Source organism: Malania oleifera, chromosome 9 (genome assembly GCF_029873635.1).
Source record: "Malania oleifera isolate guangnan ecotype guangnan chromosome 9, ASM2987363v1, whole genome shotgun sequence".
Lineage (NCBI taxonomy): Eukaryota > Viridiplantae > Streptophyta > Magnoliopsida > Santalales > Ximeniaceae > Malania > Malania oleifera.
This window is the reverse complement of record NC_080425.1, coordinates 61,208,840-61,236,174: the sequence shown is the minus strand read 5'-3', so window position 1 is coordinate 61,236,174 and position 27,335 is coordinate 61,208,840. Positions and strand designations below refer to the sequence as shown.

General features: G+C 37.3%; 2 protein-coding genes across 2 annotated transcripts; one reads left to right on the top strand and one right to left on the bottom strand.

Moving 5' to 3' along the window:
- The first annotated feature begins 2,463 nt into the window (after nucleotides 1–2,463).
- Nucleotides 2,464–4,754, top strand: LOC131163784 (probable xyloglucan galactosyltransferase GT19). The gene has a single exon (XM_058120530.1). It carries the CDS (start codon nucleotides 3,145–3,147, stop codon nucleotides 4,468–4,470), a length of 1,326 nt encoding a protein of 441 aa, XP_057976513.1. The 5' UTR covers nucleotides 2,464–3,144; the 3' UTR covers nucleotides 4,471–4,754.
- A 71-nt stretch (nucleotides 4,755–4,825) lies between these two features.
- LOC131163785 (beta-ketoacyl-[acyl-carrier-protein] synthase III, chloroplastic) lies at nucleotides 4,826–25,920 on the bottom strand. The gene is made up of 8 exons (XM_058120531.1): nucleotides 24,932–25,920; nucleotides 24,598–24,746; nucleotides 24,349–24,485; nucleotides 23,060–23,165; nucleotides 22,854–22,972; nucleotides 6,302–6,366; nucleotides 5,998–6,220; nucleotides 4,826–5,304 (listed from the first exon to the last, which is right to left on the bottom strand). Exons 1-8 carry the CDS (start codon nucleotides 25,120–25,122, stop codon nucleotides 5,083–5,085), a joined length of 1,212 nt encoding a protein of 403 aa, XP_057976514.1. The 5' UTR covers nucleotides 25,123–25,920; the 3' UTR covers nucleotides 4,826–5,082.
- Nucleotides 25,921–27,335: the final 1,415 nt, after the last annotated feature.

Here is a 27,335-nt window from a genome sequence, read left to right as displayed (position 1 = left end):
ATAAATATATATTTTTCAATATAAGCATACTTCATCATAATAAGTCGTGTTGTATATGTAAATCATTTGATATATCTATATAATACTAAAATTTTTTCCTAAATAGATAGTTAGTTGATATCGTGTATTACCCCCACATGATTGGGTTGTGCGGCCCAAAGACAGGACTTAGCAATAGCTGGCCTACCACGCTAAGTCAAACATAACGCATCTATAAGTACGATTGTTCACCCCAACCTAGTATGGACTGTCAGAAGGGATATCCTACTCTTCAATGGCCCAATCGACTACCATACACCAACACTTTATCTAAGAAGTGTGGTGGCACTGATCTAACGTAATAGCTACAGTACCATGCTCTGAATTTGAACTTATCCTTCAGAGTTCTACTACATATGGTACATTACATATAATATAATTGTAACCTAATTTCATTTTTCATACATCTGTATAACGTCTGTCATATTTATATTTCTTTGTAAACCTGTCATTTCATTACTGAACTGTCACGGCATTAAGTCGACTAAACTATCACGGCACTAGATCGGCTGAATTGTCATGGCACTAGACCAGCTGAACTGTCACGGCATAAAGCCGGCTAAACTGTTGTATCATATTTCTGTTTGAAACTTCTATATCATATATATATATATATATATATATATATATATATATATGTTTGAATATTGTGATAACATAAATCTTTATAAAACTGTCATCTCATGATTTCACAATATTTAAAACCTTTTGTGAAACCAGTATAAAATCTTACTCATGCCACACAATTTTAGTAAAATATAATATAATACCTATCTGGGAAAAATATAATTTAGTTAAGGAAATAACATATAATAATTTTTCTAGGGTTTACCCAACTCAAAATATTTGATTTTTTTTCCAAAAACATACATATAATAATCCATAATATCATAATTGCCTAAATATTCAAAAAATCATATACTGCATTCAATCTGGTAAATTTTCTGAAAATACTGATATAATTTGTTCCTTTACCTCGACCCTAGAGTGGTGCCTAGGATCCTTGGACTACAAATTCACCCCAGTTAATCAACTAAGAATTGTAGTCAGGACTCTGAAATGGTGTTTATTTATCAATCTAACTAAGTTTAGGGGAGAAAATTGAAGAGAGAGAGAGTGAAGAAATTTTTCTAAAAAAAATAACCTTAGGATCTATTTATAGGTTGTTGTCCTCAAGCAAAACTGTCAACGGTTTGGTCTTTAACCAAATTGTTTTACCGCGTTTTTACTTTATCTACTCTTAGTAACTCAAAGTCGTCAATGGTTTTCCTGAGCTTGCTAAAACTGTCGACGGTTTTCTTGAGACTCCCTCAAACCATTGGCGGTTTGGTCCTACACCAAATTTCTCTTTTATTTTATTATTATTATTTCTCGGGTCTCTACAGGTTGGTTAGTGCTGAGGGTCACGAATGGGTTGTTATCATCAAAATTAACTAGATTGGGATACTTCCACTAAGGCTAATAAATGTGTTTATTCAAATAATTATCCAACTCAAACCAAATTGTCTATAAAGAATTGTTGTGATTCTCAAAAATAAAATGCGTAGGTAGGGTGATAGATTGAATTTCTATATAAATCGAATGCATAGATCAGGACGTAGATTTAGTGCACAATCCAATTTGAATTAGGGGTCAAAGACCAATTTTCCACTTTCCAATTTCCAAGATCGCCTCCATCCTCCTCATCCAAGGCTGCAAGATTGTTGCTCCCCATTAGTGCAATCATGTAGAGCTGCAATGTATTAGTTTATGTTCATTAAGCGGCCAACGATGAGGACGAAGACCATTGGCAGTAGTCTCTCGTCCGTCCCTCACATACCATGGAAGAATAATCAATTGTGTAAAATCCTTAAAACTAATGCGCAAAAAAAACCACATATAAAGGGATCAAAGTCAAATAATAATAATAAAAAATTGATGCCCCATCAATAAAATAAGGAATACTATGTACCCCTGAGAGGAAGAGATTAGTGATTTAACATTTTTATTTTCATCTCAATGCATATAAGGGGATGCATGGTTATAACATTTGATCTATAGAACATTAATATTCATAGGACCATAGGTGTTGAAACCCCCCCACTCTTTTCATTTAAGAGATATTATTTGGGTAGATAAATTGTATCAATCAATTAAATGATTCAATTGCATATAATTTTTATGGAGCTATAAATAGTAGTGGAAATTAATTATCATCTATATATTTTACTAACTTTACAACATTTTGAAAATTAAACTATCAAAACCCACTTAATCTGGGTCAAATTTCAATTATATTAATTGTAAATAATATAAAAATCAGTCCGGCCCATAAATCTATGAATCCACGGCCTCTAACTTACAAAACAAAATCTTACTATTTACTTTATTTTTATTTTTTCCAATTGGACAAGATGAGTCAAACACGAAAAAAAATAAAAAAAATAAAAAGGCAATAAATTGCTTTTAAGGGAAAAAAAAAAAAAAAAGTCAAAAGAACATGATGTTTAATCTCTATTTGGAAGATTATTAACAACTTCATAACTCTTGCTTTAATAAATTTGACAGATAGATTGGGCGGTGGGTGAAGGAAGGAAGAGCATATTTTATGGGTGTAAATTTGCTAGGGGAGGAATAGGCGGAGGTAGGGTGGCGGTGAGAATCAAATGAGCGGGAGCCATTGCTGCCCATGGCCAACAATCCTGGGGACCACAACCACGGGTAACTTGGGTTGCTCCTCACTTTCTATTGCCAAAAATATAAATATATATAAATATACAAACCCCACCCGCAAAACCATAGCCCCACCTCCCACCGGCACTGCACCCTTTCATTATTCATCTCCATTCTCTTGCTCTCTCCTCTGCTCTTTTTCCTAAAAAATAATAAATAATAACAGCGCGACAATGGGGAATCCTAATATGTGAACAATTACCTCAGCCTCGTCTCTGAACACAACGTTAACCACACAAAGCACATCCCTCTGGGCCACAAAAAGGTACGCGTTGACACAGTCATGGAGAAACTCTCTTCACTCACAAACAGTCTCTCACTTCCCATCTCCTCCCTTAAACCCAACGCCGCCTCCGCCTCCGCCCCCGTCTCCGCCTCCCCCGCCCCCCGCTGATGGCTGGTAACTCTATCTTCACCGCCTCCGCCATCTTCTTCGTCTTCTTTGCAAATTTGGCATTTTCCCAATCCAATAATCTCGACCCAGAATGCGATAACCGCCGAATCTACATCAGGCGGCTCCCGCCGCGCTTCAATCTGGATCTCCTCTCCAACTGCTCCCAATACCCTATATTCGACGACTTCTGCCCGTACTTGGCCAACCATGGCCTCGGACAGTTCACCCACAACCGCTCCAGCAGCTGGTACCGCACCGATCCCCTCATGCTCGAACTCCTTTTCCACCGTCGGATCCTCGAGTACCCCTGCCTCACCCCAGATCCCGCCTCCGCCGACGCCGTCTTCCTCCCATACTACGCCGCCATCGACGCCCTCCGCTACCTCTACGGCCCCGACGTCAATTCCAGCGCCGAACACGGCCTCGCCCTGTACCGCTTTCTGCGGCGAGACTCTCCCCGCATATGGCGGCGACACCACGGCCACGACCACTTCCTGGTCATGGCTCGCCCCGCTTGGGACTTTTCTCAGCCGCCGTCGTACGATCCGCCTGTTTGGGGCACTTCCTTCCTCGAAATCCCCCAATTCTACAATGTCACCGCCCTGACTCTGGAGTCTCGTGCCTGGCCTTGGCAGGAACAAGCAATCCCCTATCCGACGTCATTCCACCCTCCCAACCTTGCGCTCTTCGAGTCGTGGCTACGCCGGGTGCGGCGGTCCCGACGCACCACGCTCGCTCTGTTCTCCGGCGGCGGCGGCGTGTCCGCGTCGCCGAACATCCGGCGAAGCATCCGCGACGAGTGCGAGAACAATACCGCGACGAACGGTACCAGCGCTAATGGATTTTCCACACTATGTGAGATTGTCGATTGCTCTAATGGAGTTTGTGAGCACGACCCAATTCGGTACATGAGGCCGATGCTGGAATCGAGCTTTTGCTTGCAACCGCCGGGGGACACGCCGACGCGGCGGTCGACGTTCGATGGGATCCTGGCCGGGTGCATACCGGTTTTCTTCGAGGAGCAGTCAGCGAGGGCGCAGTACGGGTGGCATTTGCCAGAGGAGGAGTACGGGGAGTTCTCCGTTTTCATTCCCAAGGAAGATGTGGTGTTCAAAGGGATGAAGATTTTGGATGTGTTAATGGGAATACCCAGAGGCGAAGTGAGAAGAATGAGGGAGAAAGTGTTGGAGTTTCTGCCCAGGATCATGTACAGAAAGCATGGGAGCTCGCTGGGTTTGAGAGCTAAGAAAGATGCATTTGATGTGGCAGTGGAAGGTGCACTACAGAGGATCAAATCTAGGATTAATGAAGTTTCAGATCAATGACGTTGAAACTCTTGTTCCTTTGGTTCTTCTTGTAATTATTTGTACTCTTATTTCTGTTTTTTTCTTTTTCCTTCATAATTATTCACTGAAAGATGCAGAGTGAGAGATGTTTGTATTTTGTTTTGTAATACTTCATTCAATTCTGCTGTGTTATAGCACTGCATTCTCGGTTCCTACTTTCCCATTTGAGGACTCTGTTTGTTCAGGTTATGGCATTATTTGCCAGTGACAGAAATACTGATATATAATGATGCAATGTGAAATGGCCTGCCTTCTTTGCCCAAGGATTACTGCACGTTTATTACTCAAAACTGCGGTCATGGTGATTATGAAGATAAAATCAGATGGAATGAGATGAACAAAAAATAATAAAAATTTATTATTGGGAGGTTCTAAAGATTTAAATTCAGACTAACAAGTGAACAGAAAGGACTCATGCAAACAAATTGTACCATCACTGGCAGAGACTGTAATTTGCCATCTCCCTAAATTTTGATCCTTTGCCAAACACGCAATGCATACATGGAAGAGAGAACAAAATTTGGAAAACAGCAGCTAATAATAGATTTCATCTATTTTCCTCTGCTGATTGTTGGAAGAAATTGTTGGTTTTCATCCCCATCTAATAATGGCAGAAGCCCATGTAAGACCCGCTCCAAAGCCTGCAGCTGCAATGGTATGGCCTGACTGCACTTTCCCACTTCGAACAGCTTCATCCAAAGCCAGTGGGATGGATGCGGCGCTCGTGTTACCATAGTTTGCCAAATTCGATATAACCCGTTCTGGTGGGACTTGTAAACGGGTTGCAACTGCATCAAGGATCCTCTGGTTTGCCTGCAAATCACCCCGAGCTGCATCAATGTCTTATCACTATAGATGTATACAAGATTGATCTCACACGACAAAATTAAAGGTGCTTCAAGGAAGAATGACATTGCTATTAGGCTCTGCACCAATTTATAGACTTCTGGATCAAGGCCTCCAAACACCTTCATCACTCATGCAAGTCAGAAAACAAAACATAACCATCACCACTTTCCAGGATAACTAAAAAACAGCACAGGATTAACACCATGTTCTCAGTTTTGCCCTTATTGCCCTGGAAACAGGATTATAGCAGTCCAGCAATCATCAGAAATCATTATCAATCTAATGACCTATCAAAAGTCAATTCTTCCATGATGATTCTACCTGTTACCAAGCATTCCAAAACTCCTGCCACCACATACACCCCCTCAAGGACCTGCCTTAAGCATTATACTGATCTGACCATTCAACTTTACTCTTTCTTGGGACAACTTGCAGTTTTGTTCAATTGTTAATGTTCATCATGCCAATAGGAGATAAGATGTGAAAGGATAAGCTAATTATTGCTATAGTTTTCATCAACAAAGTTCTTGCAAGTATAACTCCTAGAAGACAAAGCGATCAAGTTGGTGGATCTCTCTACACAATATGATTGCCATGGGTATTCTAGGTCAAAATCTGAAAACTTGTCTATTGATTTTTATATAAATTATCTCATACCTGATGGAGCAGTAACCAATCAATGCTAGACCCAGTGAGACCAGATTTTTCAAGAGCAGACTCAATCGACTGAGGCACACACCGGACAGCAAATCGGAAGACCTCTTTACCATTCATTTGTATGCAGGAATATGAGGATCGTTTTGGAGTGAAGCCTAACACTGAACCATTAGAACCCAATGCATGATCTGTTTCATACTCCATAATGGTGGCATTCAAGTGCCTGCATTGGGAGCAGTGAGTGCTAAGTGTAATTAATCACAGAGGCATGTGCTGTTTGCTTACTCAGATATGAGAAAAATACCTTTGACCTCCACCATCACTATGCAAGTCAAAACCAAATAAACCATCCTCCTCACTATCACAAGCCTGTGGAGTAATTGAAATTTAAGAATAGCTGTAAGAATTCATACCCTGCCATAAAAAATGTAGTTAAGGTGCAAGGATGCATGCGTGCAATTAAAAGAATTCATCTCATCACCCAGCAATCAGACCTTGTTGCAGGGCAAGAACATGTATATGCACACACTTGTGCGAGAGGCGCATTATGAGTATTGCACCCAAGTGAAAATTGAGTAGCATTCTCAAATAACAACACTAAAGAGATCAAACTTAGTGCCCTAGAAGAGGTGACGCTTGGATCAGTTGATCAATGAGCATTGGAACAAAGACAGCTTAACAATTCAGATACTTCATCAGTTAATTGATTAAAAAAATGCAAATATCTAAGGGAGTGTTTGGTATCGTTATTGTTTTCTGTATTATGTTTTCTGTTTCTGTTTCTGTTTCTCTACAGTAAATAAACAGATTACAAAAACGTGTTTGTTTATTTTGTTAGTTTTCTATTTTTGTTGCCGATTTTCAGTTGTTTGCCAAAAAATTGAAATCACATTTTATGGTTTTCAGTTGTTTTGACAACCTGTTGCCAAAAATTTTAATATCCATAATTAGTTTTATTGGATTAAATTATTCATTTTATATACTTTTAAATAAAAATCAAAATTAAATGATCATATAAATTTAAATATAATTAAAATAATAATATACATAAATTTCAAAAAATAGTAATAAAGCCAATTACAATATACTTTTACTATTTTTCAATTGTCATGTCCAATAAAATTTTTATTGTAAAATAAAATTTGAAAGCAAAATAATTAAAGTAAAATAATAAATTTTATTTTTATTATAGAAATTTTTTAATGTGTACTATTTGTAATTTTATTATTTTAATCACTTTTTCATAACATTATTTGATTTAAAGATGAAAATGAGGATTTTTTAAATTAAGTTTTAAATTTGTAATAGTTCCCTAAATATTAACCAAGCTGGTTGCTGGTTCATAGTTTTTTGTAAGCAGAAGCTGTGAATCTTTTCTGCATTAATTTGTACATATGTACATCTCAATATATAATACGATTACCTATTCTAAACAAGGAAACAATTCCCTTACTGAATAATATCAAATCCCCCATATTTACCCACTTTCCTAATTTGTGTATTATTTACAATGATACTTGGGATTGGGATTTTAACACTCTCCCTCAAATTGGATCATAAATATTAATCATCTCCAACTTGCTAATTAGATCATCAAAGTTCTGTCGTCCCAACCCTTTAGTGAAGATATCTGCAGTTTGTTCCTTGGTAGGTACATAAGTCGTACAGATAATTCATTCTTCAATTTTCTCTTTGATGAAGTGTCTGTCCACTTTCACATATTTAGTCCTGTCGTGTTGAATTGGAATGAGAGAGATGTTGATTGCTGCCTTACTGTCACTATAGAGTTTGATAGGAAAGTTCACCGAGACCTATAATTCTTCCAAGAGTTTCCATAACCATAGTTCTTCACATATCCCTTGAGCGACTGCCCTAAATTCAGCTTCAACACTACTACGAACCACCACATTCTGCTTTTTACTTCTCCAAGTAACCAGATTTCCCCAGACGAATGTACAATAACCTATGGTGGACCTTCTATCTTCCACTGATCCTACCCAATCTGCATTTGCAAAGATCTCTACTACCTTGCTTTCACATTTTTTAAAGAAGAGTCCTCTTCCTAGGGATCCCTTGAGATATCTAAGGATCTTGTACACAGCATCTAAGTGAGCTTCTTTTGGTGAATGCATGTATTAACTTACTACACTGACTACAAATGCAATATCTGGTCTAGCATGTGATAGGTAGATTAGCTTGTCAATCAATCTCTGATACCTCTCCTTTTCTACTGGTATTCCACAGTCTTCAACCCTCTTTACCACTTCCATCGGGCTTTCGCTGGGTTTACATCCCAGCATGCCAGTTTCAATTAGGAGATCAGTAATATAATTTCACTGAGAAACACTAATTCCCTTTTTCGTTCTCGCCACTTCCATGCCCAAAAAATACTGTATTTGTCCCAAGTCTTTAACTTCAAATTTAGCAGCTAGAACTTTCTTCAATCTCTCCATCTCTATAGTATCATTACCAGTAAGGATTATATCATCAACATACACTATTAGAATTGTTCTCTTACCTCTTTCATACTGTTAGAAGAACAGTGTATGGTCTGATTCCCTTGTCGATAACCTTGATTCTTTATTACTTTTGCGAATCTGTCGAACCATGATCTGGGAGATTGTTTGAGGCCATACAAGGACTTCTTGAGTTTACACACTCTGTTTTCTTCACCTTTCCCACTGAATCCTGGTGGTATAGTCATGTATATTTCCTCTTTTAACTCTCCATTTAAAAAAACATTTTTAATATCAAGTGGTTGTAGTGGCCAATCTAAGTTGGCTGCCAAGGACAAGAGAACCCGAATTGTATTTAAGTTTGTCACTGGTGCAAATGTCTCCGTACAGTCAATGTTGTAAGTCTGTATAAAACCTTTTGCAACAAGTCTGACTTTATGTCTTTCAACTGTTCCATCACATTTATATTTCACTGTGAAGATCCATTTACAATCCACTGGCTTCTTCCTTTTCAGTAGATTTGTCAACTCCCAAGTTCCATTTTTTTCTAAGGCTCGCATTTCTTCCATGATTTCCTCTCTCCATTTAAGTATTTCTAGAGCTTCCTGAATGTTCTTTGGCATTTTCATCGTGTCAAGGTTAGAGATAAACGCACGATATCCTATAGACAAGCTTTTATAAGACATGTATTTAAACCAAGGGTATTGAGTACATGACCTGGTTTCTTTTCTGATTGCAATAGGTAAATTGATATCATCAGGTACATGATTATCAGAAGAAGACTCAATTAACAGATCGGGATTGGGAGTGGGCTCATGGTTATTCAGAGCCATCACCGGTTCCAACGCTCTTGGTGCCTCAGGTATGAGATTCTCCCTATTCTTTGTTTTCGGCTTTCTTGAGTAAACAAGTATGTCTGCGTTGTTGCTCTCCTATATCTCCCCCTGAGGTTAAGTGTTTTGTTGTGTTTGGCAAGTCAAGAAGTAATGCAATGGAAGACTCGATAGATGGGTCAGGGAATGAAGCAATAGGAGGGAATGAAGGGATAGGAGACTCAATAGGTGGTACTGGTTCAAATGATGCAGATTCAGTAGTAAAGAGGCCAAAGAACTGATCTTCACTCCATTTCTCCCCCTGAAGAGAGGGTTTTGGGAAATAAGGAGTGGTTTCAAAGAAAGTAACATCAAGACTAACAAACAGTCTTTTTGAGACCGGATCATAACATTTGTAGCCTTTCTGGGTAGGAGAATAACCAAGGAAGATACATTTAATGGCATGAGGATCCAATTTATCTCGGTGGTGTGCATGAACATGAACAAAGGCAGTACAACCAAAGATTTTCAGCGGGAGACTGGAGGGGAGTCGAGAGGTAGGAAAGTGTTCCTGGAATTTCTGAAGAGGGGTGACAAAGGAAAGTGCTTGACTCAGCATTCGATTAATGAGATGTGCGGCTGTTAAGATGGCATCGCCCCAAAAATAGTGTTTCATATTAGTAGTAAACATTAATGCCAGAGCTACTTCAAGTACATTTCTATTTTTTCGTTCAGCAACCACATTTTGTTGAGAGGTATCCACACAAGAATTCTGATGAACAATCCCATTTTTTTGAAGATAAGTTCCCAAAATAGTATTAAAATATTTCATACCATTATCAGTACGTAAAATTTGAATATGAGTCTGGAACTGTGTATGAATCATGGAATGAAAACTAATGAAAATGGAGCGGACTTCAGTTTTGTCCTTCAGTAAATAGGCCTAACAAAGACGAGTATGGTCATCAATAAAGGTAACAAACCATTTTGTATTGGTGCGATTGAGGGAACGTGAGGAACCCCACAAATCATTGTGAAACATGGTAAATGGGCGAGATGGTTTGTATATGGATGATGGGACGATGTTTTGCAAGCTCACACACTTCACATTGAAACTCAGAAGACATTTTATTTGAACAAATAGAAGGAAACAAATGTTTTAAATATTGGAAATTGGGATGACCCATCCTTGAATGTCATAACAAAAGTTCACTATTTCTAGAAATAGATGCAGAATCACAAATTGCAATATTACATAGTTCACTCAAACTTGCCTCCTCAAAGTAGTAGAGTCCCTCATACGCCTTAGAAGTGTCAATCGTCTTCCTCGATGATAGGTCCCAAAAAACACAATGAGAGGAAACAAATTTAGCAGAACAATTTGAGTCTTTTGTTAACTGACTGATGGATAACTGGTTGCAAGATAACTTGGGAACATGTAGGACAGATTGTAAAGTTATAGAAGCAGATATGCAAATACTTCCTTTTCCAGCAACTGGTGAGAGAGAGCCATCTGTAATTTTTACTCTCAAATTGCCAACATATGGTGAGTAGGATGAAAAACATTGATAAGACCCAGTCATGTGATCAGATGCACCCGAGTCAATTATCCATGGAGATTTGTTACAAGATGTAATATTTAAAGCTGACAGATAATTACCTCGGTGAGCCAAGGAACCAGAGGAAGACTGACCCGATGTTTGAATTGACAAAATCATTTTATACAGTTGATCCAACTGTTCAGGACTGAATGCACTACTTGAATAGGTATTGGTGTTTTCTCCTTGTAATCTTTTAGTTGACCCGTCAATGCTAGCTTGGTACCCACAATTTTTTTGATATTGTCTCAGCTTCCAATCTGCCAGTTTTCCATGAATCTCCTAGCAGGTATTTTTTAAATGACCTGTTTTTCGGCAATGTTCGCACCATAATTTACCTTTTTGTGGTCGTTGGCTAGGTCCCCCTAGGCCTTTTGATACAAGGGCCGAAACATCAGACCCATTAGTGTGCCCATCTATTTTTCGAGAGGATATAGGTACGGGGAGATCCAGCCCAACACGATCATTTTGGGGCCTCAACATCACATGCCTCCTGTTCTCCTCCCTCCTAACCTCTGCGAAGACCTCTCAGGTTGAAGGAAGAGGTCGCTGGCCAAGAATCCGTCCCCTCACGTCGTCAAGCTCTCAGTTCAAGCCGGCAAGGAACTCGAAGACCCTTTTGTTTTCGAGCCTCCTACGGTATCGTGTACTGTCGCCGGAGCACTCCCACTCCTCGTCGATGCTCAAGTCGAGCTCCTACCAGAGATGGGTCATCTCCATGAAATACTCGGTAACGCCTCTCTCACCTTGCCTCATCTGCCACAATCGGGTCTTGATTTCGAAGATTTGCGAGTAACTCTCGACATCAGAGTATGTCTCATGAACGGCTTCTCAGACGTCCTTCGCCGTTGGCAAGAACAAGTAGACTTTTCCGATTCACGGCTGCATCGAGTTGACGAGCCAAGTCGTGACCATGAGTTTTCGGACCTCCATTTTTGCAAGGCTACAACGTCGGTAGGGTCTGGTTTCCTCCGTTCACCAGTAAGATAACCTAGTCTCCCTTTTCCTTCAATCACCAATTTTATGGATTGAGCCCACTCACAGAAATTTTTTCCGTCTAATTTCTCCAATGAGAGTGGAAAGGCTATGTTATCTAGCCCACTCGAACCCCCAACAGATGTGGCCTCTGAGTCACCGTCGATATTTGCATAAGAGGTCAACCCTCTGCTGTTGACGGTGCCGCTGGCAATAGTTAGCTAAGGTTGAGAAACCCTAGCTCTGATACCATGTAAGCAGAAGCTGTGAATCTTTTCTGCATTAATTTGTTCATATGTACATCCCAATATATAATACGATTACCTATTCTAAACAAGGAAACAATTCCCTTACTGAATAATATCAAATCCCCCATATTTACCCACTTTCCTAATTTATGTATTATTTACAACGATACTTGGGATTGGGATTTTAACATTTTTAGTTTATGTTTTTGGTTTTTGGTTCTAGTTTTCATTTCTCTAATTTTTAATAGTCATACCAAACAGCCCCTAAAATTCTTAAAGGCCCATCTAAACACGCATGCACACAGTTAATATGGTGCATTAAGATGATACTTATGGAAAAACTAGATAAAAGCTTGTCTATGGGAATATTGGATTTTGTATGACATACTCTTTCGTAAATATCCATTGACGCAAGTTAAAAAATATAAATAAATTTTACAAGAATCGGTTAAGGTTAGCATAACTAAAAAAGTTGTTATTTGTTGTATAGTCACTCAAGACTAAATAAATTGCAAGTTTTGAAGTTCTCTCACCTAGTGTTTGGGGGCATGGATTTCAAGACTTGGATTTAGATTTGTATGAATTTAGACAAAAATGTAATACAAAATTGTATTGAGTTTCTTTCAAATCCCCATAAATTCAAATCTAATCCCCGAAATCCATGCTCCCAAATGCAAGGTTATAATAATATATCCACATTAATAGTAGAAGTGGAAATACAAGTAATAGCGACATACTTCTAGCCTAGTTTAATTTTTGTAAGTTCTTTTTTTTTTTTTTTTTTTTTTTTTTTTGTGCAGAACTTAGATTAAGTCCTATTCATTCGCATGTTAAAGGTACTTGTTCATGTTTCAAATTAGTTTGCTTTATTATATGATAAATTTAAGTTACATTATTTAACAAAATTGTACTATGACTGCAATAAGTTAGATAAAGTATATTATAAAGAATAGCTTTGTTATAGAAAAAATAAATAAAAATTATAAATAGCTTTGCTTAATTAATAACCTTATAGACTATAAATGTTGTCATTGACAAATTTGTTCTGAGGATTAACTCTGATTTGATATGTTATTGTTTTTTAATATAATTGTAAACTTATCAATAAGCATTCATATGGTTTTGTTATTTGTGTGCATTTAAACAGTGTTGAGGGTGAGTATTCCCAACTCTTGCAATGAAAGAAGAGGATTCCTGCCTTATTCATTATACCCTACAGCTTCCTGAGCTTTTTGTTGTGTCAAAAGTCTGTAAAAAATAAGAGAAAAAATTGTGATTTTGGACTTAGTTTAGAGGTTACAAGTTCTCCAATTTTCCCTAACCCTATGTTTCCGAAACGTGTTGGATTTGGATTTGTGTAGATTTGGACAAAAAGTATAAACGGTATTAAAATTTGTCCAAATCTATGCAAATCCAAATCCAAAATTTGAAATCTATGCTCCCAAATGCAGCATTAATGTTTTTACTCTTATCATAAGTGTGTACTTAGATGGCTTTTGCACAATGTATGTAATGCTAATTTTGTGACATCCCCTTTCTTGGTCCTTTTCACCATTAACTGCAATAGTTGTCTCCACTTGTGAATCACTCCTTTTGATTTATGTAATATTTAATTACACAATAAAGTGGGGCATACTTGAACTGAATCATTTGATTATTAACTACTTGTAGTTCCCATGCATTAGCGTTGCTATTGTAACATTTATGTAACCTGTGATTTATTAAGTGAAAATTTCACCTTATATCTACAATTTTTTGTTAATAACTTCTTGTTCCAGAGAGAGAGGAAGAAATCTTAATCCAGAAGGTTTTTTTTGTGGGGGGGATAGAAAAAGAATATTATTAGAACAGAAAGGGAAATGCACAATTAAGAGGATTATGAAACCAAGCAGAAAACTATAAAAAGAAACACAATCAGCTCAATAAAGCCTTCTAATCATGCTTAAAATCCTCCTCTGAATTCAGATACACCCAAGCCTCCCCAAATAAACCAAAAACTCTTTACTTCACATATCCCAAGCAACTGATCAGTTCCAAAAAGGGAAACAATCTCTGAACTGCTACAGCACATAAAGCACACATTTGAGGAAACATCCTTTGAAGGCCTCCTATGCTGCAGCAGCTTGCTGGGGTTAACTCTATTACAGGCCACTTAGAAGAGACTTTAGCCTCCCATAGGCGATGTAGGGGAAAAGACACGTTAGCACATTACTCCTGATAGGTTAAAAAAAGGCTTACAAGAGTAATCACCCAGAGAATCCAAAACTTAAACCCTCACATCCCTCCTGTTAGAGATATGGAAACTTGCCAACACAAGAAGCAAAGAAAGCTCCTCCAAGTCCCTGTCATTCAAATCCTTTCTAAAACAATAAGTCCAAGAAAAGAATAACCATCTAGATTTTAAAATGAAGAAAAAAAAGAATTATGAGGCAAAGAAAGATGATATAAACAAGCAAATGAAGCATCAAAGTGAATTCGCCCGCCTATACATCCTCCCAAAAATGAACACCATTGCCCGGTTTAAACTTTGTCAAAGGAATAATGAAGGATAAATTTGCAAAATGAACCTTCAAGGACTCTCAAAAGAACATCTAAGACCCATATTAGCATCCTACCCACTACCATGCAAACCAAATTTACTTCTTACAACTCCAAGCCAAAGAGAGTCACCTCTAAGGGAAACTGCGACAAACATTTATCCAAATGAGTAGTGCTTTCAGACAACCAAATTTCCAAGACCCAATCCCCACTCCTTTGACCTACACACAACCTTTCCATCAAGTGATCCCTTCTCACCTACTCCTAAGTCCTGACCAAAGAAAATCTCTCATAATCCTCACGATCTTTGTAGAGTAATATGGCCGCCTAAATAGAATAATGCACATTTCCACATGTTCAAATGTTTCCCTTTGATGCAGTGCTGCTACACCAATGAAGCATGGTTAATATTGTTGGTTGCTATAATATGTTGCCATTATTTTGGTTTCTAGTTCTAAAGTATAGTTATGAGGTCTTTGAGTCTAGAGAACTCAAGCCTAGTCATTTTCCTAGGCACATTTAATGCCCAAGGCTGTCATGTACTTATATTTATCTTGGTCAAAATAATGAAGAGTCAGTATAGAATTTTCCCCTTTCATTTTTCCCTTATCAATTCTGATTTGCTCAGAATTTTCCTAGATCTAGAAGTGTGGATTGAAAATTCACCCAAGGGCACCTTTCATAGCCTCCACCGCAGCATTTTTAGGGAAAGAGGATCTCTTCTTGCCATTAATTATCCCTACAATTAATCCTAGTTATCAGATTTCTAATCCTGCAATCTATTTCCACCATGCACACTGCATCAAATTTTTACTGAGCAAGTTCTCCTTTGGATATTTATAGAATGGTTGCAAGGGACAGAAGAGGAAACTGTGACTGACGAGGCAGGACTTATACAACCATTGAGATATCCTATGAATTACAAGCGCAAATTCAAAACCTTTCGGAGTTGTTTCTTCACACAAATAACTGAGGAAATGGAAGGAGGCAGAATCATGAGCAAGTAACAGAAGTTGAAGATGAATAAAATTAGTTGTCTGAGGCTAGATGAGATGATTCCAGCAATGACAGCAGTTTCGGAGTTAGAAGGCATGCTCAGCAAAATGAAAGGCGAGAATGCTGGGAGGATCAGATTGTACAAGCCCTTCAGAATTCTAAAGAATATGGTGCTCAGGTCCAAATTGCAGAATTTGAAGATAACATGAACTTGATGGATTCCTGAATTGGATGGACAGTATAGAGAGCTAAAAGTATAAAGATATGCCTCAAGCTGGTGACCGCAAAATTTGAGAGGAGCTGCTTCTACTTGATGGAGGAATTACCAAAATTATCATGAACCTCAAAGCAAATGGAAAGTCGGACAGTGGAAAATAAAATGAAGGAGAAGCTTAAGACACAGTTCCTGCAGCATGACTGTGAGCAAAGTTAAAGTTTGTACCAAAAAGTGCAGTGGTTGAGGCAACACGGCATGAATGTGGAGTCCGCATAACAGTAACAGTCGCAGTATAACGACTGCAGCCATCGCAGACATTACGTAATGGGTAACGGACATCACGTCTGTGAATTCATTTTTTGCATTAGAAAACTTCTTAAAAACATATAGATTCACGTCTTGATCCCAAAATCCTATATACTAATGATTTCAATTATTTTTAGTAAATTTTAATCACTTTAAACATAACATATACTACAAATATTGGATGTCACCTTGGCTGCTTTAGCTGCAATTGGCAAGAAGAAGTATGAATTCGCTACTTTTCGCTCCTTTGTTGATTATAAGTGAAATTCAAACTAAGATACCATAAATATAAAGAAATATAAAATATAGAATGCATCTTTTGAACTCTTGTAGTCATTAGTTGAATTTTTGTTATCCAAAAAATAAAATAGTGTTCAAATGTTAAACAAGTGAAAAAAAGCATACAACAGAACGTATTTTAGTCTCCAAACTAGGTGTAAGAAAGACAAAAAATAGCTTAGAATATGAACACATGTAATGGCCTGTAATGGCCCAGACGATCTGTAATGGCCCGTTAAGGACCAAAACAAGCTGTTACGGTTGTGAATCGAGTACCTCTGAGATATCGCCCCATAATGGTCTCAGAAGCCATCGAACCAATTATGTAACATCCAGAATAGCCAATACACAATGATTTTTAAAACTGTGGAAAGAGCAGATGCAAGAGTTTCATCAATTGACACTCAGTAACAATCTTGCTGAAACAAGAATTTCCAAAGGTAAGCCAATTCAACAATGGTCTTCGGCTGGCAATTCAAGCTCAAATAAGCTTGCAGTGACCCTTCAAAGTAAGAGATGCTCATCAGCTTGTCTTGAATGCTGAAGCCTAATTGACACAGATTACAATGAAGAAGTTAGGGGATGATCTAGAGGTGGGAGTTTCTTCCAGCTACACCTCAAACAGGAAACAGAGGCAGCACCAGCAGTTGGCACATATAGCAATGTCAGTCACAGAAATCAGCTTTATAACCAACAGGGCCAGAATGCCATTATTAAGTGCTACAGGTGTTCAGAACTTAGTCATCAATCAAATGAATGCTAAAAAGGAAGCCTAGCATGACAGGAAGGAAAACCAGAAGGCATTGGTGCATGTGAGACTAGGAAACGGTCATGAAGCTAACTTGGAAGAAGGGATCGAAGGTGATGAGGCGAAATGCTGGTCGTTCAAAGATTCATGCTTGTTTCCTCTGACCGCAAACAGCAAAGATTGGTTTCATAAGAAACATTTTTAACACATGCTGCACATCATGAGGGAAACTTAGCAATTTAATAGTTGATAGTAGCAACATCAAGAATCTAGTGGCACAAGAAATGGTGGAAAAATTGAAACTTCAGGTTGAAACACTCATGACACTATCGCAATTCGCATCCTTTGGTTCAACAAAGGAAATGAGGTACTTGTGTCTCCAGATTGAAAAACATCTTGAAAGAGTATATACAGGAGTATGATCAACTGACATTGAGTAATAATCTTGCCGAAACAGAACCTCAGAAGGCAAGCTGATTCACCAATGATCTTGGCAATCCAAGATCAAGTAAGCCTGCAGTGACCTTTCAAAGTAAGAGATGGTCTTCAATTAGGCGTGATCCATGGGCGCGAGTTTCTTACATCCGCACCTCAAACGGGAATACAAAGGCAGCACTAACAGTTTACAGATATAATAATGTTAGTCACGGAAATCAGTTTCATAACCACAAGGTCAGAAAGCCATTAAGTGCTACAGGTGATGAAGAGGGGATTGAAGGTGATGAAGTAGGTGAAATGCTAGCTGGTTGTTCTAAGATACATGCTTGCTCCTACAGCCACAAATGGTGAAGATTGGTTATGTAAGAACACTTTTTCGCACACATTGCACATCATGAGGGAAACTTTGCAATTTAATAATTAATAGTGACAGACAAGAATCTAGTGGTGCAAGAAATGATGGACGAATAGAAACTCCAGACTGAAAAACAATCACAACTCTATTGCATCCTTTGGTTCAACAAAGGAAATGAGGTGCTTGTGTCTTCGAGATGTTAGGTAAGTTTTTCATTGGAAATCCATTCAAAGACTCGATTTGGTGTGATGTTGTGTCAATGGATACTTGCCACATCCTACTTGATCGGCCATGGAAATATGTTCGATAGACTGCTCATCATGGTGATGTGAACAGATATTCTTTCTGTTTCAATGGTAAAAGGATGTTGCTAAGACCAATGAAAGTAGATGTGATCAAAAATCAAGCCGGATGTTTGCTTTTGGGGATGCAGGGTTTAACTGAAGAGTGAAGAAAGCAAGGACTGCAGATGTTTATACGCTGCTCAGAAATCAGAAAAAACCATTATCATTTAATTACAGAATGTGTGAGCAAGATGCTTATTCATGTTATACCGGTTGAGTTGCCTAAAAAATTACTGCCATTGAGGCAAACACAGCACCACATTGACCAAGTCCAAGGAGCAATTTTGCCAAACTTACCACACCACTGAATGAGTTCAAAAGAACATGAAGAGTTCAATAAACCAATTTCAGACCTGTTAAGTGTTGAGAAAAGGCTTTGTTCAATAAATTTTAAGTCCGTGGCTTCATGCAAATTTCTTTCTTTACTTGCACCAAAGAGGGATGTAACACGGCAAATGTGCAGGGTTAGCAGCGCAATCAACAAAGTACAGGTTCCCTATACCTAGACTTAATGATATGCTAGATATGTTATGCGGTGCAAAGGTGTTCTCTGAATTGGATTTGAAGAGTAGGTACCACCAAATTTGGATTCCAGAGGGGGATGAATTCTCAAAACAAAGCATGAACTTTATGGATTACTTGTAATGCCATTCAGGCTTTCTAATGCACATTACACTTCAATGAGGTTTATGAACCAGATCCTTCGATCATTTATTTGAGTGTTTGTGGATGTCTACTTTGATGATATTCTAATTTATCCCAAGGATCCCAAGGCCCACACTGGACACTGAGGGCTGTTTTGCAAGTTCTAAAGCAAGATCAGCCATATGCAGATAAGAAGAAAATATTCATGCTTCGGATTGAAATTTCTTGGATTTGTGGTCTGCGCTTATGGCATAGAAATCGATCCAACTGAATCCCAATGTCCAACTAATTGTGGACTGGCTTATCCAAAGACATGGACTGAAATTAGAAGCTTCCATGAATTCGCAACCTTTTACAGAGGATTGATCAACAATTTTAGTACCATCATGGCACCAATTACAGTGTATTGAAAGCAAGATCTATTGCTGGATTCCTGAGGCATAAGAGATCTTTCATCTGAACACAAGCTTCCATCTTAGCTCTATCAGACTTTAAAAAGATTCCTGAAGGGGATTGTAATGCACCTGAAGTAGGAACTGGAGTTGTTGAGTCAAGAGGGCATCCAATTTTTACCTCAGCAAGAAACTTAATTGGACATAGCAGAATTACAGCACCCATGATATGGAATTTGATGCTATTGTCCAAGCCCTAAAATTTTGGCACCATTACATGATTCAGAGAGAATTTATTTACATTCAAATCACGACACCTTCAGATTATTTAAACACTCAAAAGAAACTGAATCATAGGCATTGGCCTCGCAAGAATATACTATCATATTGCACTACAAGGCTGGTTCACAGAACAAGGTGACTGATGCGCCAAGTAGAAGAGTATATTTGCTGGTAACCATGTCTAACAGTGTCAATGGGATGAAAGCTAACAAAAAGAAATACATGGAAGACCCCTAGAAGGTGCTTGCTGAATTTGTCCTGCAAGATGGATATTTATTCAAGGAAGATAGCTGTGCATTCTAAGTGGTTCTTAAAGAGTTTCTAATTGCTGAATTACATGATATTCTGCATGTTGGTCAGGATAAGACACTGAATGTGGTGGTTGAAAGCTATGTTTGGCCTATGTTATGTCAAAATGTCTGCAAGTATGTGGAAAGATGCTGAACATGTCAAATTGAAAAAGGTCAGCAGCAAAATATTGGTTTCTACACAACTTTTCTACATGGGTTGAGGTAAGTATGGATTTTTATTTTTTTTTTATTTTTGTTGGATTGCCAAAATAGCAGGAGTTATTGATCCTGAATTTGAGGTCATAGCATGCAAAAAGACATCTGAAGCCACCCCTGTGGCATATCTATTTTTCCAAGAGATTGTGAGTCACATGGCTTGCCCAAGACAATAACATCGGATAGAGATTCAAAAGTCCTCAGCCACTGTAGGATACCTCTTTGGAGACTGCTGACAAATAAGCTGCAGTACAGCAGTGGCTACCATCCCCAAACTAATGGACAGACAGAAGTGGAACCAAATTTGGGCTATCTGTTGAGGTGTCCTGCCCTAAACAACGCCGGGCAGTGGGATTTACTCCTATTGCAATCTGAATTAGTTTACAACACTCTGAACAGATCAACAGGAAAGATTCATTTCCCAATACTGTACGGTTGGAGCCAAATCAAGCTGTGGACTTGGAAGATTTTACCTATCAGCCCCATGTGAGTGATGATGCAACTACATAAACTGAAAATCTTAGTCAATTCAAATGAGGTTCATCAACATCTGAAAGAGAAATGAACCAAAATTACAAAGAAGCGCCTAACTGTTAGCAACGACGCAAAAAGTATCAAGAGGAAGACTTGGTGATGCTGTTCCTTAGAATAGAGAGACTTCTTACTGGTTCATTTCACAAACTAAAGTCCAAGAAGATTGGACAACGCAGAATTTTGCACAAATTTGGTGCAAATGCTTATGGTATGGAGCCTCCAATGGTGTTGAAATCTCTGATCTTAAATGTTAACACTTACAATGGTGATATCCAAGATTTGGGAGACTTGAAGAGGAAGGAAATGGTGCATACAGAAGGAGAGTTGAGAGAGTATTGAGGTTAGAAAAGTCAAGACCAAGGAAGGAAATATACTGCTTTCTTTGTCAGGTGGAAAGGGAAACCAAACACAGAAAATTCATGGATAAGTGAAGAAGAATTTCAGAAAGTAGGTGCTGGCAGCCATGCAGCTGTAAAATTTGGCTTGATGTACACCTAATTGAAGTCTAGAAATTTCCTAGATTCTTCACCAATCGTCATTATGACATCCATATATCTACTACATACTCCATTTCCTCCTATAACTCACCATAGAACTTCCTTTGCTCCCCTATCATAGGCTTTCTCTAGGTCTATAAAAAATAATGTGCAAGGCAACCTCCTTTTTCCTCAACCTTTCTATTAATCTTCTTAATAGATATAAAGCTTCTATAATTGATCACCAGGGCACAAAACCAAAATAATTTTCTGCAACTCCCATTTCCAACCTCAATCTTTGTCCAATTACTCTTTACCAAAGTAACATTGCAACTTATAAGTTTGATCTCACAATAATTATTACTTATTGCAATTTTGAATATCTTCACTATTTTGGTATATAGGTATTAAAGCACTTCTCATCCGTTCAAGTAACATTTTCTTTGTCCTTGTAATTTTTTAAAATTAATTAGTTAGCCATATTATTCCATTATTAACTACACATTTCCAAACTTCAAGTTGGATGTCATCTGGTCCTAGAGCTTTTCCTTTCTTCATTTTCTTTAAGTATATTGCCTCAAATTTTGCACATAAATCTCAAGTTATTAGCATTTTCCTCCTTTGTCAATTCTAAATTTAAGCCTTCAAGTTGCTTTTCATCAAATAGCTTAATAAAATAATTCGCTATCTTTCTTTTGTATCTCCTTCTAAAACTAAAAAGCTATTACAGTATCACCATACTTAAATAAAATATTAGGTTAGCAATCATACTAAGACAAGTATGTCTACAGTTGTTAAAACAAGATTTTCATGCACAACATTGCCAATGCAATCAACACCTCTTCAATATACATGACTATGTAATCATTCTTCCAATAATCACTTATTCAACGATGCAATCAATGCCATTAAATATTGTAAAAAAATTGTCAATATTTTTTTAAATAGCAACTTTGCTATCCTTTCCCTTTCCTCTTGATATCTTTTCCTTTCTCTATCAAGTTTTTCTACCTATATAAAATTCTTTAATTAATTTTACTCTTTTCATTAATTTGGATTTTTTTTCTTTTTTTTTTGGTCCATTGAAAGGCCCATTAGCCACAGGGGAAGCCCATCCCCCATCCCAAACCCATCCCCACTGCTTCCATAGGGTTGTTGGATCCAACATGGACGTCCATTGTTGATACCATTGGCATGTTCCCTAATTTGGTCTATTTGAGTAAAAAGGTTTATCATTTTCTAATATTAAAAAATTATATATTTTCTAAACTTGATCATGTAACAAATATCTGAGGGGACATCATGTAGAAGGGTTAAAACTATGTCCAAAAAAATATAAATAAATTATAAGATTGTTTATAAAAAATAATAATAATAATAATAAAATACTATAAATTCTTTTGATTTTTAGTTCAAAATCTTATTATACTTTTAAATTATCCCAAAATTAATGTTCAAGAGGGGGCATTATGAACAAAGATTCGAATTATATTGAAAATGTATATAAATACCTATAACAGCATAGGGAATTTTGATGAGTTCAGTGGGGGTAATTGCCTCCACTCATCTATATGTGGGTCCACCACCCTGCGCACGCACCCAGTCCCCACACACATTCATTGATCTTTTCTCTTTGCTAGTGCCAAAGTACAAGGAACTACCAACTTTAAAAGTGAGGAAAAATATTAACAGATAAAATAAAGCCCATTACCTGCACTAGAACAGCACCAGCAGCATCCCCGAAAAGGATACAAGTCCCTCTATCCGACCAATCAACATAACGAGAAAGAGCATCAGCCCCAATCACTAGGACATTCTGGAAACCACCGCCTGCAACATATTTTGTGGGGTTTTATAAAATTAACAATGGACAAAGTAACAAAAACATCACAACATCAAAGTGAACAAATTCATTACCCCTAACGTGACAAGCAGCTGAGACTAGACCCAACAAAAACCCACTACATGCAGCTGTAATGTCATAAGCCAAAGGATTTCTTCTGCAGCCAAGTGCCTTTTGGATCTGATATATGAAATAAAATATGAAAAGAAGAACGTCAAAGAACCATCAAAAAGTAACATAACATCAAACATTGTGCAGCTAACAATCGGTTGAATGAGAATATTGTTCAAGCTTATTCCCCTGGTTACACTTATTAATTACACATGCTCAGGTTTTTGCTTTTCAAGCTTGATTGTTTAACCAGGAAGCTAAAGCCAACACGAGGCTCAGCTAAAGTACGCTTATGAACACATGTGGTCAGTGTTATGGAACTGTAGTAACATAATCCAAAGCAAGCAACATTTCAAGCTTGAGAAGGGACCAGGACATGGCATCTTTATAATCAACTAGGATTGCGAGCAGCACCCCAACCCATTCATTTATAAAATTAACTTGTTTTGAAGTTATTTTAAGAATTGCAAACATTAATAAAATATGGAATGTCACAAAATTATCTTTATTTTATTTTATTTACAAAATATGGGCTGCTTGCTCTCACTCTCTCATGCATGCACGTGCCTTGTGATTTGTTTAATCTCTTCCTCTATATTCAGGCCAGGATCATTCAAAAGTTTAGTTTCTACCTTTCCATCAACATCCTTATTTTGATTGTGCAGTTGTTTTTGTTACTCTATTACTATAATTCTGGTTAGGATTTGCTTGAGTTTCACCTTTAACAAGTATGATTACTATTGTTATTGGTGTTGAAAGAACTCTGAACACCACATGCTCTTATTATTAGAGTCTAGTATTATAGTCTGGCTATGAAATTTTCTTTTACAAGTTTATTTTAAATGCCATAGTCATGTGTCAATGAACTTATCCACTTGGGATTTTGAAACAAGGGCTTTATTTAAGATCCTAACATTTTAGATGGGTCCAAATGTTGAGTGACCCCCATCAAAAACATTGTACGGATAGCCATAGAATCACATATTTTCAAAGTTTCTAAACACACAAGAAAACAGATTCCTTCTAATGGTAATCTTTAAAACCCACTTATTTCAGCTGCCAGGATAAACTCCTAAACACATATAAAATTCTGCCTCCAACGACCAGATAAATATTATATTGCTTTAAATGGACAGAACCATTCAGCTCCCAAACAAAGAAGATATACATGCTATGCAACCTCAAGTACAAATTTTATAAGACTGGCTTCTTTTCCCAATTTTGGGATAGATATAATCATATGGCCCTTTACCTGAGGAGCAGTACCAAAAAGATCCTCCGGTGTAGATGTACACATTAAGATTAGGTCAACATCATCAGGATCAACTTGTGCCATATGAAGAGCTTTCTTTGCTGCCTCAACAGATAAAGAGGTCAAGCTGTCGTTGCCTGTGACGGTGCAGGTCAAACAGAAGCTATTAAAAATGTGCAAAACTGTGATGAAGTTATCAAAAAGAAGTTTATACTTTCAAAGCTAGCCATATAGTCTGGAACAACTGACCAGAAATAACTCTTCTATTACGAATCCCAGTGCGAACAGATATCCATTCATCAGAAGTTTCAACAATTTTTGCAAGATCATCATTGGAAACTCGAAGGTTTGGAACTGCTGAACCACATCCAACTAGTTTGCAACCTTTACCGACGAGCCTGTCGACCAGAATGATTCTATTAGAATGTTATTTTTTGAGTCGGTCCTATTCCATTGAATCAAATGACTTCTGAATTATCCAGAGCCAATTAGCCCAGAAATTAAACAAGAAATCACGTATGCACCCGCCCTACATAATTAATCTCCAAAGGATTATAAAAAAAAAATCTGAGGGAAAACTTACCTAGGTACCCGAGATTCTGACAGGGAAACTCCAGAAGCCTGCTTTGCTGCACCTTCAATGGCGCTGGAACAAAATACCCTTTTGGTGATTCTCTCATAGCAGCAAAACCCAGATCGAACGCCCACAGAGGGCTGAATCCTCCCTCTGAAACTCGGGGCTGAAGGAGAAAAAAACCCAGATGCATTGGCCATCAATAGAACTACTACCTATATATGTAGAGAGAAGGGAGGAATCTGTCTATACAGAGATTGAGAATCAAATGCCAGAAGATATCTCGCTTACACCAATGAAAGAACGAGAATGTGAATTAAGCATACAGAGGCTAATGAGGAGATGAAAGGGACAATGGGACGATTATCACTGGGCAAAGTGTAACAATGAATTGATTTGAGAAAACAAAATGGGAACGAGAAGCCACAGGCTTTTTTCTGTTTTCCAATCTTCGGAGATTACGAAGAAGAGATGAGAAAGGGGCGATTTTTAAACACAAAATGAGGCAACTCCAATGCTGGCGCAACGTGACGGAGTTTAACGTCCACTTAACAACATGAAAAAAGAAATTTAAAAGGGGGGAAAACACTATTGCTCTATTTTGTGCGCTTAAAACAAAAATTGGAAAGGGTAAAAAAGAAAATTGAGACAAAGAAGAAGAGAGGGATGTAGGTCGGCTTCAGGTGGGTAAATTGCAGTTGGCGGCGACGGCGGCGGCTATTTCACCTCCCAGATCGTTCCCTCTCTGCCCTCTTCAAATCTACAGTTTCTCTATTTCGTGGAAGAAGAAGAAGAAGAAGAAGAAGCAAGGCGGAGGTGAGTGGTAAGAGTCAGATTCGTAGTTACAGGTTGGAGAGGTTGTTCCCGAGAGTGGTTCACCGGGGACAACCTAGTCCTTCCTTCGTCGATGATCCAGTTGGCCCGAATTGATTAAGAGACTGAATCCCTCTTACGTGTCTTTTGAACGATTTCTATTTTTTATAGTTTTATTTTATGTCAAACCTAATTAGAAGTTTTAAATTGACATAATACAATTTTTCAATAAAACTACATATATTATTACTTTCACGCTCCCAATCTTTTAATTTTTTTTTAAATCATTTGTTCACCATTCAAAATTAAGTAATTAAATCCCATTTTTTGTCCCCCCAACTTTATATTTATGACAATTTAAATTATTCTTCGACTGATAATGAGTAAATAAGTCAAATTGATGGATATAGAGTCAAGTATGATGGCAACTAGTATTTTGTTTGTTTTTTTTTTGAATATATCAAGTTTTCTCAGCTTGGGCGCCAAACTAATCTCTCACATACACCAGCTGTGCCCACAGTTAACATAATCCACAATTGTAAGCAGTCTTCTAGGGAACCTTCTTACCACTGAGCTTATCCAATCTTTGCACACCCCCTTAAAATATGATATAAAAATGATTAACAATTTGCGAGTTAATATTTCAAAGTCCTTGAATTTATGTTTGGAACTTGGAAAATGTGAGGGAACGAAAAGGAAAATAGGTAGGAATTTACTTTTTTTATTTTTGGTTATCAAGAAAAGTAAGAAAGAAAATAAAATATATATCAAATCAATGAACAAAATTTAAATTTTAAACATCATTAACATTTAATTTTTCTTCATTGTTAATTATATTAGAATAAATCTTCATTTTTAGTATTATTTGGTATAAAGAGAAAATATAATGAAAAATAAACTTCTAACCTGTTTTCCTTTCCTTTCCCACATGAAAATTCTTAATCCAAACCCTAGGGAGATGGGCATAAACTAATGTTATGTTTGGTTTGTGAAATTCTTATTCTCAAGAATAAATTAGTTTTAACATGTTACTTACAACTAACTTGACAATAAATTATATTGTTACTATAAAGTAAATAATATTATGAAACATTTTATGAGTTTATAATAAGAAATAGATGAAAAATAATCATTTCCAAATTTCATCATGAGATGTTTATTCCTTTATCATTATATGTTAAATGAAATAATTAGCAATATATAAGGAATAACTATATTTCATCTTATTCTAATGCATAGTTATTCCATTAAACCAAACAAGTGGTGCAATACTTACAAAATCAGTAACACCCTAAATAAACAAGGTCACCTAAGACAAGTCTCATTCTAGATGCGTGAAGTCACCCATATAAAGCAAGCTAAATATTGAGGAGATGGGCATAAATAAATGTTATGTTTGATATGGGAAATTTTTATTATGAAGAATAAATTAGTTTTAATATGTTAGTTACAACTAACTCGACAATAAATTATATTGTTACTATAAAGTAAATAACATTGTGAAACATTTTATGAGTTTATAATAAGAAATAGATGAAAAATAACCATTTCCAAATTTCATTATGAGATGTCTACTCCTTTATCATTATATGTTGAATGA